Consider the following 14535-nt stretch of genomic DNA (forward strand, 5'->3'; position numbering starts at 1 on the left):
TCAATTACAGGATTGGTATATTTTGTCAGAGGGGTGTGTGAAAAATGGGATAGTAGCACTGCAGTGCTCAACAGGACTGATGTTAAAAAATGGGGAATTGTACCATAGAAAATTCACCCTCCCCTAACAACATCACAGCACAGCTCCTTGCTCGAACTAGGGCAGAATTTCCACAATGAATAAAATTATTTCTTCGTATGGCTGCATAACTCAGGCCTAGTAGGTGAAACTAGTTTTCCGTATTTCAAGTGCAATGAAGATATATGTGTATTTGGCATGGAAACAGTAGGGGATGCAATGTTTGATAAATAACATAACAACAAAGTGAATCACAAAAATATGTGAAGAGCGATGCAATGTGAGAATATCTGGAAAGCTTCACTTTCAGCAGCGTAATTCCAACTTATTCATCATGTACAAACATCCATGCACTAGCAATAAATGAAGTAGCATATGAGTGGTTAACAAGACGACACAAAACACAATTAATATTTACATTCAAAGTTTTGTTATGACTTTCACTTAAGTCTCTAGCTACTGCAGAAATTTATACTACTTTATCCTCTAGAAAATGATAAATGGTCAAAGGGATTCAACAATGCAATAATCCAGGACCGGGCACACGAGCTACCCTTGAGGCTGCCTATGGGTGCCATGGGCATGGGTATTGCCATCCGGGTATGATGCACGCTCATCTGCCATTCTCTTGGTTGCGAACAGGACCGAAGACTGCCAATAAATACCTGATCGACAGCTGACACTCAAGTTTTCAGTCATGCTGGAAGTATTCTCTACACTGTTGTAATTATTACAGTACAATACTGCAATGAATACTGATAATAAAGTGTAACAGTTGCGTAGTATTTGCGGAAGTGTAGCCTTAAAGACCAATTTGTGTTATGCAGAAGTGGTATCAAATGAAAAAGTAATAAAAGTTAGCTTACAACAATTCTGCCGAGAAACGATGAAAATGAATTTACACTAGTCTGCTTGCTTCATTGTGCCATCTTGTCACATAAAACTTTGTCAGTTATTTGGTTATAAAACTACTGTCTTGTTTTCCTAGTTTGTTAGTAAGTGAAATTTTATCTTTGATGTTTTACCCTGTCGACGAGCTCATACTTCATGTTCCACTTACCTCTGAGAGCAATTGTGGCGTTCCACTTCAATCAATAAAAATTAATGCAGTTACAAGCATTCAGATGATAACAGTAGACAACAGAAAGGCTGTCGACTGTATGCAGTTTGATAGAGGCACAACAAAGAAACAAACAGAAACAAACTTTTCACTGTGTAATGTTGTAATGAGTACCAGAAAACTGCAAAGTAATACAGCACTGCAAAGTAATACATTTCACAGGATGAAGCAGTTACAAGCAGTATGAAACATTCCAAATCCTGTCATTTGATTCAGTGAAGAATTGGTGGGGAGGGCAGTACAGGGATCTCAAGAAAAGGGGAGTAAAATACCATTCTCACCAACATTTTTCATGATACAAATATAGCCTTGACATAAAGGAACAAGTAAAGAAAACATGTTTGTTTTACTAAAACATCTATTAACACATCTAATCTTACTGAGACGTGTTAAATTCTGAGCTGATCCTTTACTCATGATAAAGAAAGAAACGTCAATTTTCACACGCATTGCAAGTATGTCATCCCAAACATACTTCACGCTCTAGCAGCTATCTGAAACAACTGCAGAAACTGTTTGAGGGTGGTTCTTGTAAAATATTTCAATATTTTCTGCAGTGTGAAATCTCTCCTTGAGCACACAACTACACTTAAAGTTGTCCAGCTCTAACTGAATTTCAGCAAGTGCACTTTTATAGTCCACTGCAAAAGGAGTTGCAAAAATATTAAAATCAAGTTCAAATACACTCCTGGAAATTGAAATAAGAACACCGTGAATTCATTGTCCCAGGAAGGGGAAACTTTATTGACACATTCCTGGGGTCAGATACATCACATGATCACACTGACAGAACCACAGGCACATAGACACAGGCAACAGAACATGCACAATGTCGCCACTAGTACAGTGTATATCCACCTTTCGCAGCAATGCAGGCTGCTATTCTCCCATGGAGACGATCGTAGAGATGCTGGATGTAGTCCTGTGGAACGGCTTGCCATGCCATTTCCACCTGGCGCCTCAGTTGGACCAGCGTTCGTGCTGGACGTGCAGACCGCGTGAGACGACGCTTCATCCAGTCCCAAACATGCTCAGTGGGGGACAGATCCGGAGATCTTGCTGGCCAGGGTAGTTGACTTACACCTTCTAGAGCATGTTGGGTGGCACGGGATACATGCGGACGTGCATTGTCCTGTTGGAACAGCAAGTTCCCTTGCCGGTCTAGGAATGGTAGAACGATGGGTTCGATGACGGTTTGGATGTACCGTGCACTATTCAGTGTCCCCTCGACGATCACCAGTGGTGTACGGCCAGTGTAGGAGATCGCTCCCCACACCATGATGCCGGGTGTTGGCCCTGTGTGCCTCGGTCGTATGCAGTCCTGATTGTGGCGCTCACCTGCACGGCGCCAAACACGCATACGACCATCATTGGCACCAAGGCAGAAGCGAATCTCATCGCTGAAGACGACACGTCTCCATTCGTCCCTCCATTCACGCCTGTCGCGACACCACTGGAGGCGGGCTGCACGATGTTGGGGCGTGAGCGGAAGACGGCCTAACGGTGTGCGGGACCGTAGCCCAGCTTCATGGAGACGGTTGCGAATGGTCCTCGCCGATACCCCAGGAAGTGGCCCCTGGGAAGTGGCGGTGCGGTCCCCTACGGCACTGCGTAGGATCCTACGGTCTTGGCGTGCATCCGTGCGTCGCTGCGGTCCGGTCCCAGGTCGACGGGCACGTGCACCTTCCGCCGACCACTAGCGACAACATCGATGTACTGTGGAGACCTCACGCCCCACGTGTTGAGCAATTCGGCGGTACGTCCACTATACGCCCTCGCTCAAAGTCCGTCAACTGCACATACGGTTCACGTCCACGCTGTCGCGGCATGCTACCAGTGTTAAAGACTGCGATGGAGCTCCGTATGCCACGGCAAACTGGCTGACACTGACGGCGACGGTGCACAAATGCTGCGCAGCTAGCGCCATTCGACGGCCAATACCGCGGTTCCTGGTGTGTCCGCTGTGCCGTGCGTGTGATCATTGCTTGTACAGCCCTCTCGCAGTGTCCAGAGCAAGTATGGTGGGTCTGACACACCGGTGTCAATGTGTTCTTTTTTCCATTTCCAGGAGTGTAGATTTCTGTAACTAAGTCTACTATTAATATTTCTAACAAGGCCTGTCACACCTTAACAAATTCATCAAAATATTAGTTCAATGTCTTCTTTTCAAGATTTAATTCATTTATAACCAAGGCAACAGTCCAAAAATGCATGAATGACCATTTTGTAAGTTGGTCTATTCTCAACTGTAATTTTCTATTAAAACCAAACGTGGTATCGAAAACATCAGTTATTAACTGATGTCTATCTTGTAAAGCTGTACTCAAGGCACTCAGGTACTTTTGTACGGTCAGTTAGACATGCAAGATCTAATACCCACTAGGGTATCATCATACCCTTTTACTGGATTCATTTTGTGTCCATGAATAATGCTATTATGACTTTATGCAAATTGAAGAAATGATACACAACACCACCTCAACTCAGGCAGCACACATCACAAAAACACAGCCCATCAATATAATCACGCTCCAGTTCTGCCAGGAAGAACTTAAACTGCTCATGTCCCAAACCATGTGATCTCAATTTATTAATTGTTTTTACAATAACATCCATGACATCACCGGACATCAACTTCTTTCTACGGTATGTTGATGATTTTCACTTATGGACCATCTGACAGCAACTGAATAAAACACAATTTTAGTGCCATACGCGTTTCGCCTTTATTTTCTGCAAGGCATCATCAGTGGCCTGTAATATGTACATATGTTAGCTATTTTATTTACATTTTTGTTACTGTGCCTATAGGTTATAAACAGTTCTGGTGGTTGGTATTTCCTATTAAGTAGTAATGTTTTGAACTGTACTTACAGGTTGCGTAGACAGTTTCTTACATATTACGCTCCTGTTGCATTTTTGGTCTTGTTCGTCTTCCTATGAGCGCCAATTTGCTGTTTTTTCTGCATTCCACAGCACTATGCACTGAACGCTTTTTTTAATGCAATGTTTTGGTTTCTGTTGCCGACTGTCAAATGTTTTTGCCAAAGATCGAATATTACTGCCAAACTTATGAGTTTAACTATCGAAGTATCTGTGGTCTGTTCGTGTATGCATTTGTGTGTGCGCTTGTGTATGTGTGTGTGTGTGTGTGTGTGTGTGTGTGTGTGTGTGTGTGTGTGTGTGTATTTTTTGGTGTTATATTATTTTATTTTATTATATTTAATTATTTATTTTTGTTTATGTCCTGTGTGTGTGTGATATATATATATATATAAAACAAAGATGAGGTGACTTACTGAACAAAAGCGCTGGCAGGTCGATAGACACACAAACAAACACAAACATACACACAAAATTCAAGTTTTCGCAACAAACTGTTGCCTCATCAGGAAAGAGGGAAGGAGAGGGGAAGACGAAAGGAAGTGGGTTTTAAAGGAGAGGGTAAGGAGTCATTCCAATCCCGGGAGCGGAAAGACTTACCTTAGGGGGAAAAAAGGACAGGTATACACTCGCACACACGCACATATCCATCCACACATACAGACACAAGCAGACATATTTAAAGACCATATATAATTTTTCCCACGTGGAATGTTTCCTTCCATTATATATATATATATATATATATATATATATATATATATATATATATATATATATATATATATATATATATATATATATGTGCTGTGTATGTGTGTCTGTCTGTATTTTGGTGTTACGCATTTTTTTTTTTTTTTTTTTGGAGGGGTGGGGGGCTGTGTATGTGTGTGTGTGTGTGTGTGTGTGTATTTTGGTGTTATATACTTTTTTATGTTATCATTTCCTTTATTAAGTGTAGTAAGGAGCCTGTGCTGATGTGTGTTTGTTCATTTATCACATGTTTGTTTTCTGCTATGGCTTTCTGGATGTGGAAGTTTTCTTGCATTTGTATAAGATGTTTGTCATGGTTGCTTATTCTCATTATTTTCATTTCTTGTTCCATGTTTGTAGGATGATGGTTGTAGTGTGTTAAATGCTCTGCAAATGTGGAATGGTTTTTCATACTTCCAACATCTGATATGTTCTTTGTATCTTGTTTCAAAATTCCTGCATGTCATGCCTATGTATACTGCATCACAACTTTGACATTCAAGTTTATATATTCCTGATTGTTGGAATTTGTCCCTCTTGGTAGCTGGCTGGCTTAGTTGTGATTGAAGGGTTTGCCCAGGCTTATATGCTATTTTGAAGCCCTGTCTCTTTAGGATGTTTGCAACTCTGTGTGTTAGTTTATGTGTGTAGGTCATGGTGTACCATCTGGTTCTTTTCTGTGTGGTGTTGTCATTGTGTGTGTTTGTTGAGTGTGTTTGTAAGTTTTCAGCTTGTGAGTTCTTTTGTATTGTGGAAATGTTGTGTTTGTTTTTTATTTGTGTTTTTATTTTTTGATTTAGCCTGTGTACCACATGTGTGTCATACCCGTTGTTCCTAGCTATTTGTATGATCGTGTTCATTTGTTGTTCATAGTTTCTCTTACTGAGTGGGATTCTGTTTAATCTATGTAACATGTGTCTTAGTGCTGCAAATTTCTGGCTTTGGGGGTGGTTGGATGTGGAATGTATTATTGTGTCCGTGGCTGTTGGTTTTCTAAAGATGTTAAATGTATGTTTTCCATTTTCTTTTTTAATTGTAATGTCAAGAAAATTTATTTGATTTTCTTTTTCTTTTTCAAGTGTGAATTTTATGTTCTTATGAGCTTTGTTTATTTCTGAATGGAGTTCATCTATTTTTTCACTTGGCTCGTCTACCAAACAAATAATGTCATCCACGTATCTGTACCAATATATGATTTTGAAACTTTCATTTGTGGTTATCTCATCAAATATCTGATTTTCAAGGTGACTGATGAAAATGTTTGCTAGTGTTCCTGATATTGGGGATCCCATGGGCAGTCCATCAGTTTGTAGATAATATTCTTCCTCAAACTGAAAGTAGTTTTGTTCAGTTGTCAGTCTGAGCATATTTGTTATTTCTTTTATTGCGTCTGTGGTGAGGTTGCTGTGGGATGAGAGATTTTGTTCTATGATTTCTATTGTTTCTGTGATAGGGATGGAGGTATACATATTTTCTATATCAAATGAAATCAGTGATGCTGTGTGTGGTACCTGTAGGTTCTGTATATTTTCTATTAGGTTTCCTGTGTTTATCACTGTCCTGTTGTTTTCTACTTTATAGTGTTTTGTAACTAACTTTTGGAGGTGTTTGGCTATGCGGTATGTTGGGGCTTTCTTGAAGTTGATAACAGGTCTCATTGGCATTCCGTCTTTATGTACTTTCGGTTGACTGCGGAGTGTTGGTGCTTGTGGGTTTTTCTGTGTTAAGTAGTATTTTTGTTTGTCTGTGAGTGTGTGTTCAATGTTTTTCAGTGTTCGTTTCACATTTGCCTGGAATCGTGTAGTTGGATCTGACTTCAGTTTTTGTATTGCGTTGGTGTTTATGTATTCCTTGGTTTTTGTGATGTATTGCTCTTTATTCATGAGTACTGTTACATTTCCCTTGTCTGCTCTTGTTATTAATACGTTGTTGTTTGTTAACTTTTGTTTTAAACTTTTCATAGTAGCTGCTTCTGTTTGGTTGTTCTTATTGTGTGTCTGCTGTGTTTGTTTTATTATGCCTTTTATTTCTTCTTTTACTAGTTCTCTTGTCAGTCCTATGTTTATTTCACAATTATTTTGTTGTTCTTCACGTGTAAGGATGTGTTCGGTTTCTACTATGAGATTTTCTATGTATTGATTGTTCACCTTGCTATTGGTGCAGTGTTTCAAACCTTTTTCCAAGAGCATTTTTTCGTTTTCGTGTAGTTCTGTCTCTGTTAGGTTAACTAAGCGTGGATGGAATGAGTGTTGGTGTTCATGTGGTTTCACATTTAAAATGTAAACGTATTTATGCGTCTTTTTTACTGTTAGTTTCATTTAGTTTCAGTTGCTGTCAGACGGTCCATAAGTGAAAATCATCAACATACCGTAGTATTACGCGCAACTGAGGAGGACAGGACCAAAACATTGAAGATATCAACTTCTTTCACCTATTTCCTAATCAAAGCAACACATTACACAACAGAGCACTGAGGGATCATCTGAGTTTCAACAAAAAGTAATCTTCTTCCCACTGTCAGCTGAAGCTTAGGGATTTGGCCTATTTTCATTCTGATGAACTTCACTACTCCTGTCATTTACCTGTCACTAGTTGTGTGATACCACAAACGGCAAAGAGATGGACACCGACAACACTAATGACATGAAGTAAATTCATCTGCTGTATTGCTGCATGCTTCTATAACAAGCAAGCAATGTCAGAAGATAGGTGGAGGGGGAATTTCTGGCTGACAGTGCCCGCTGGCAAGTAGTGCGCACCCACATGTGTGCCTGTGCCCATGTTAGTTCGTTTGCCAATCTCTGCAATAACCAAAATACATCAGTGTAAACTCTCTCCAGTGGTTAATTTTCATGAGCAAATTGCAACTGATAAGCCACGTGAAATGAAAGTGGTGTTCTTTAACAGTTTTCCCATAAAAAAGTTATTAACAATCACGATACTTATTTTGACAAATTAGCGATATCTCAGAAATTATTGATAAGTAAAACTTCCACAAATAACATTAACATACAATGAAATTATTGTATACTTAAATTATGAAAGGCTGGCCACCTGCTAATAAGTTTAGGCTTTCAGTTTATTCACATTGATCGTATCAACATCTACAGTTGACAGTTTTACTCTTTAAGTCACTACAATCAAGTAAGTCCAATATCCAAACTGCCTCAGTTGCTTAATTTATATTTATGACTTCCAAGCTAAACATTTTAAATAATTTGTTAATTTCACTCCTGATGGAAAAATATCTGAAGGTATTTACAAATTTGCATCCTGCTAGGTGTTCACTTAAAGAAGCTATTAAGCTACTTTATGTTGCCAAACATATGTTGCCGCCCCCCTTCGACCCCCTTTCCCATCCTGGTCTTTGCAATCAGTGTAGAAATTTATGTTGAACGTGGGAAGAGGCCTTTAGTTAACTTGATCATTTACGACATATATTTAAATTTAAAAAAATACAGTATTATCATATTTCTAAAGGGCTGTTTAAAGTAATGCATTGCAAAACATTAGTTAGAATTCAATCAACAAACATGTTATGACTTCACTTTCTTCCGCAGAGTATCTGATATTCATATGGATTGTGAATGCTTACCTGAGCTGCAGCAGACATAGCAGTGAAGTCTGGAGTCCCAAGGGTTTTCTCATTTGCAGGCTTGATGTACAAGAGATTTCTTATTAGCACACACAACAATGGGTTATGCAAACACAAACACACAAAGCACTACACAGTGCATGTTGTTATTAATAAAAACAAGTGGAAAGGTCATACTGAATTAAATTACCTTCTTAGTAAACAGTGACAACTTACAACAGTTGTGCATATTCTCTCTATACAATCTACTTCTGTACAACAGACTAACATTGAAAATAAAAATCTAGACAATCTCTATAGTAATAATTTTAAGTGATATTTGAAGTTTTGAATGGTGTGAGAGTGTAAGTGACTATATAGCAAAAGGCATAACAAATTTGACATTCTATACAGCATAGTAGTCAATATGAAATGGGACTGTTTTTCTTTCTGGTACAAGTAAATATTTTAATATTGGCAGCAGGATGCAATTTTTCGTTTATGGTAATGGTGGAAGACAAGAGTGCAAATATGAAACTCACAACTCAACTCAAAGAATAATGTATGTGATGCTCATACATTTCATTACGGCTTAATTACAACACGGATAGACTGCAGCTCACCGTACAGAGGAGACAGAATCACAGACAGGCACAATGAAAAAATTGTTATACATTTTAGCTTTTGGTCAAAATGCCTTCTTCTGAAGTAAAAAACACACAGATTCACACAAGCACCCCCCCTGGCTGGAGCTGGAGCAGGGAAGGGGATGAGGCAGGTGGGAGACAAAGACTAGCAAAGGTTGAAGTTGGGGGGGGGGGGGGGGGGGGGGTTACAAGTATTAAGGATATGTTGCAAGAAAATTCCAATCTGTGTAGTTCAGAAAAGCTTATGTTGGTGGGAATAATTCTAATAGTATGGCCCTTGAGGCAGTCACTTGAGTCAAGCACACTGTGCTGCACTGCATTCTCACCAACTGGGAGGTCCAGCTGTCTCATGCCCACATTTGGAAGTAGCCGTTCAAGAGAACGGACAGCTTACTTGTGGTTGTGATGCCTAATTAGGATGCTGTATAGTGGTTGAAATTAAGTAGTCTGTGACAGGATTGGTGTAGCTGGTACTGGGAGGTTGTACGGGACAGCTCTTACACCTGGGTCTATGCACGGATATGAGCCACAGGGCAAGGGGTTTTGAAGCAGGGGTGGAACAGCTGCAGGAAATGATATTGTGTAGGTTGGGTGGATGGCAGAATATCAGTATGGGAGTGGTCGGGAGGATATTTGTAGTTCCAGGGCACAATGAGAGGCAGCTGAGAGCCTAGTGGGGAATGTGATTCAGGTGCTCCATAGTCCACGCAAATTAGGAAAAATGGGGGAAAAAAATTTATAAAGTTTTGAAACTTTGGGAAAACACGCTTACGGGATGAAGAAGTGAAAAACAGGAAAGTTCCCTCCCCTATCAGGGGAGCTTTCCCCTCCACCATCCATTAATGTAATTTATTCTCCTTTTCCAAAACTTAATGAAAAATGGTTCATTTAACAAAGTCATCTATATGACAGATCATATTTCTGGTGAAATTCTACTCAGAATGCACTGGGGGGATTTTTTGGCATTGTGGCAAACAAGATCCCATCACTGAAGTGTTCAGTCAGTTTATTTTTCAGAGTTTTTATAGTCATTGTGTCTCCTTCTGGGAGACATTCATTAACCTTCTGCAGCAAATCAAGCAGTGAAAATTGACATTCCTCTGAACTATCTATAAATCTGCATAATTCTTAAAAAGCGGCATCAAAATTGATATCTTGAGGGATGCCTCTTTTTTGAACAGAGGAGGGGTTTGACACTAATTTAGCACAGCAATCTTGATGAAAACGGGCTTCTGCAGTTACAAAACACTGTTGATGCATTTGGAAACCTTTCTACCGAAATCACAATTGCATTTCTCTGCTTTCTCAAGCAAGCAGCATATGTCTCACAGTTAAAGAGTGAACTTCAAACACTCCATGGCGTTCGTGGAGTGTTTTTTTCTTTTTTCTTTTTGGCCTGTATGTCACAGTTTTCAGCATACATGAAACAGTCTTTTTTGAAATTGAATGGATGAGAGGAAGAGGATCTCAAACTTTTATCATCTGCTCGTGCAACATTCTGATTAGTTAGTTTCCTTATACTACGTTCCTTAATATATTCATGTCGACATACCTTATGCACTTCAATCAGTCCAGCATTCTGTAGAATATTATGAGCCCCATCCTTCCGTTCCTTACTGACGCGTATCAGAGTTTCCAAGCCCTTCGTCACTATTGATCTCTCTCCTTACGAAACAGATTTACCACAAATAAAATAGATAGTAGGGACCAGCATATTGTTTTCTCAGTCCAGGCAAAAGAAATGAGACCCCTTAACTCATGAAGTGTGGTCTCTAAGACCGCGTGAAAATTTTCGAACCTGCTCTCCAAGGCCAGTTGTGGTGGAATGCTTCTATACTCCCCCTAAACTCCTTAAATTGCCAAGCCTATGATGTTTTGTTGTCGCTTGCATTATTGCCTTCTGTGTTTATTGCTGACACGTGTTACTGATAGGTAACACGTGAGCTACCTGTTTTCTTCAATAGGGTACCGTATAGAACTTTCCCGAGGTTGACAAAATTGTTAGTTGGTCTCAGGATGAAGGTGTCAGTGATGTAGATCAAGAAATAAATGAAAAAGATGACTGTTTTACATTAGCCAGTCATCACAATACGGCTATCGAACAAGAGCATAATTCAGAGGAAGAATTTCAGGAAAGTTATTATGGGGATCTGTCTATTCCTTCAAGAAATACTTAAAATGTCTGTTAAAATCTAATGTGTTCTGAGTGTTGATAAGGAAAATGTAGTCCCCAGCAAAGAATATCAATTTGACGGACTTTCTTTTTGTACCCATCAGATGGAATTTTTATGTGCAAATTTAAAGCCTGGAATTTAGATTTATCTGGAAATTTATTTACTACAAAGATTGTGTAATTTTTCAGAATGCAAAATTCAGTACTCTAACAGTCTACCCCCATGGACCATGGACCTTGCCGTTGGTGGGGAGGCTTGCGTGCCTCAGCGATACAGATGGCCGTACCGTAGTTGCAACCACAACGGAGGGGTATCTGTTGAGAGGCCAGACAAACGTGTGGTTCCTGAAGAGGGGCAGCAGCCTTTTCAGTAGTTGCAGGGGCAACAGTCTGGATTATTGACTGATCTGGCCTTGCAACACTAACCAAAACGGTCTTGCTGTGCTGGTACTGCGAACGGCTGAAAGCAAGGGGAAACTACAGCCGTGATTTTTCCCGAGGGCATGCAGCTTTACTGTATAGTTAAATGATGATGGCGTCCTCTTGGGTAAAATATTCCGGAGGTAAAATAGTCCCCCATTCGGATCTCCGGGCGGGGACTACTCAAGAGGACATCGTTATCAGGAGAAACGAAACTGGCGTTCTACGGATCAACAGCAAAGTGAACGCATTATTGTGGCCAAGATAGACACGAAGCCCATGCCTACTACAGTAGTACAAGTTCATATGCCAACTAGCTCTGCAGATGATGAAGAAATTGATGATATGTATGATGAGATAAAAGAAATTATTCAGATAGTGAAGGGAGATGGAAATTTAATAGTCATGATTGACTGCAATTCAATAGTAGGAAAAGGGAGAGAAGGAAATGTAGTAGGTGAATATGGATTGAGAGTAAGAAATGAAAGAGGAAGTCACCTGGTAGAATTTTGCACAGAGCATAACTTAATCACAGCTAACACTTGGTTCAAGAATCATGAAAGAAGGTTGTATACATTGAAGAAGCCTGAAGATACTAGAAGGTATCAGATCGATTATATAATTGTAGGACAGAGATTTAGGAACCAGGTTTTAAATTGTAAGACATTTCTAGGGGCAGATGTGGACTCTGACCACAATCTATTGGTTATGAACTGTAGATTAAAACTGAAGAAACTGCAAAAAGGTGGGAAATTAAGGAGATGGGACCTGGATAAACTGACTAAACCAGAGGTTGCACAGTTTCAGGGAAAGCATAGGGAACAATTGACAGGAATGGGGGAAAGAAATACAGTAGAAGAAGAATTGGTAGCTCAGAGGGATGAAGTAGTGAAGGCAGCAGAGGATCAAGTAGGTAAAAAGACGAGGGCTAGTAGAAATCCCTGGGTAACCGAAGAAATATTGAATTTAATTGATGAAAGGAGAAAGTATAAAAACGCAGTAAATGAAGAAGGCAAAAGGGAATACAAATGTCTCAAAAATGAGATCGACAGGAAGTGCTAAATGGCTAAGCAGGGATGGCTAGAGGACAAATGTAAGGATGTAGAGGCTTATCTCACTAGGGGTAAGATGGATACTGCCTACAGGAAAATTAAAGAGACATTTGGAGAAAAGAGAGCCACTTGTATCAATATCAAGAGCTCAGATGGAAACCCAGTTCTAAGCAAAGAAGGGAAAGCAGAAAGGTGGAAGGAGTATATAGAGGGTTTATACAAGGGCAATGTACTTGAGGACAATATAATGGAAATGGAAGAGGATGTAGATGAAGATGAAATGGGAGATACGATACTGCATGAAGAGTTTGACAGAGCACTGAAAGACCTGAGTCCAAACAAGGCCCCGGGAGTAGACAACATTCCATTGGAACTACTGACGGCCTTGGGAGAGACAAAACTCTACCATCTGGTGAACAAGATGTATGAGACAGGCAAAATACCCTCAGACTTCAAGAAGAATATAATAATTCCAATCCCAAAGAAAGCAGGTGTTGACAGATGTGAAAATTACCGAACAATCAGCTTAATAAGTCACAGCTGCAAAATACTAACACGAATTCTTTACAGACGAATGGAAAGACTGGTAGAAGCGGACCTCGGGGAAGATCAGTTTGGATTCCGTAGAAATGTTGGAACACGTGAGGCAATACTAACCTTACGACTTATCTTAGAAGAAAGGTTAAGAAAAGGCAAACCTACGTTTCTAGCATTTGTAGGTTTAGAGAAAGCTTTTGACAACGTTAACTGGAATACTCTCTTTCTCATTCTAAAGGTGGCAGGGGTAAAATACAGGGAGCGAAAGGCTATTTACAATTTGTACAAAAACCAGATGGCAGTTATAGGAGTCGAGGGGGCATGAAAGGGAAGCAGCGGTTGGGAAGGGAGTGCGACAGGGTTGTAGCCTCTCCCCAATGTTATTCAATCTGTATATTGAGCAAGCAGTAAAGGAAACTAAAGAAAAATTCCGAGTAGATATTAAAGTCCATGGAGAAGAAATAAAAATGTTGAGGTTCGCCGATGACATTGTAATTCTGTCAGAGACAGCAAAGGACTTGGAAGAGCAGTTGAACGGAATGGACAGTGTCTTGAAAGAAGGAGGTAAGATGAACATCAACAAAGGCAAAACGTGGATAATGGAATGTAGTCAAATTAAGTTGGGTGATGCTGAGGGAATTAGATTAGGAAATGAGGCACTTAAAGTAGTAAAGGAGTTTTGCTATTTGGGGAGCAAAATAACTGATGATGGTCGAGGTAGAGACGATGTAAAATGTAGACTGGCAATGGCAAGGAAAGCATTTCTGAAGAAGAGAAATTTGTTAACATCGAGTATAGATTTAAGTGTCAGGAAGTCGTTTCTGAAAGTATTTGTATGGAGTGTAGCCATGTATGGAAGCGAAACATGGACAATAACCAGTTTGGACAAGAAGAGAATAGAAGCTTTCGAAATGTGGTGCTATAGAACAATGCTGAAGATTATATGGGTAGATCACATAACTAATGAGGAGGTATTGAATAGAATTGTGGAGAAGAGGAGTTTGTGGCACAACTTGATAAGAAGAAGGGATCGGTTGGTAGGACATGTTCTGAGGCATCAAGGGATCACAAATTTAGCATTGGAGGGCAGCGTGGAAGGTAAAAATCGTAGAGGGAGACCAAGAGATGAATACACTAAGCAGATTCAGAAGGATGTAGGTTGCACTAAGTACTGGGAGATGAAGAAGCTTGCACAGGATAGAGTAGCATGGAGAGCTGTATCAAACTAGTCTGGGGACTGAAGACGACGACAACAACAACAACAGTCTATTTGTGAATAGAGGGAAACATTCCACGTG

At 39.9% G+C, this 14535-nt stretch overlaps 1 protein-coding gene across 6 annotated transcripts in view; it reads right to left on the minus strand.

Moving 5' to 3' along the window:
- The window catches only part of LOC126461919 (intersectin-1), a 310794-nt gene that overhangs the window by 153584 nt on the left and 142675 nt on the right, over nt 1-14535 (minus strand). For 5 of the 6 annotated variants that reach the window (XM_050096034.1, XM_050096036.1, XM_050096033.1 and 2 more), the window contains exon 21: nt 8430-8489. The exons of the other annotated variant lie outside the window; for it this stretch is intronic. In XM_050096034.1, coding sequence (XP_049951991.1) covers nt 8430-8489 — 60 coding nt within the window. The remainder of the gene's footprint in view (nt 1-8429; nt 8490-14535) is intronic. 6 annotated transcript variants of the gene reach the window in all.

The sequence above is a fragment of the Schistocerca serialis genome, chromosome 1, assembly GCF_023864345.2.
Source record: "Schistocerca serialis cubense isolate TAMUIC-IGC-003099 chromosome 1, iqSchSeri2.2, whole genome shotgun sequence".
Taxonomy (NCBI): domain Eukaryota; kingdom Metazoa; phylum Arthropoda; class Insecta; order Orthoptera; family Acrididae; genus Schistocerca; species Schistocerca serialis.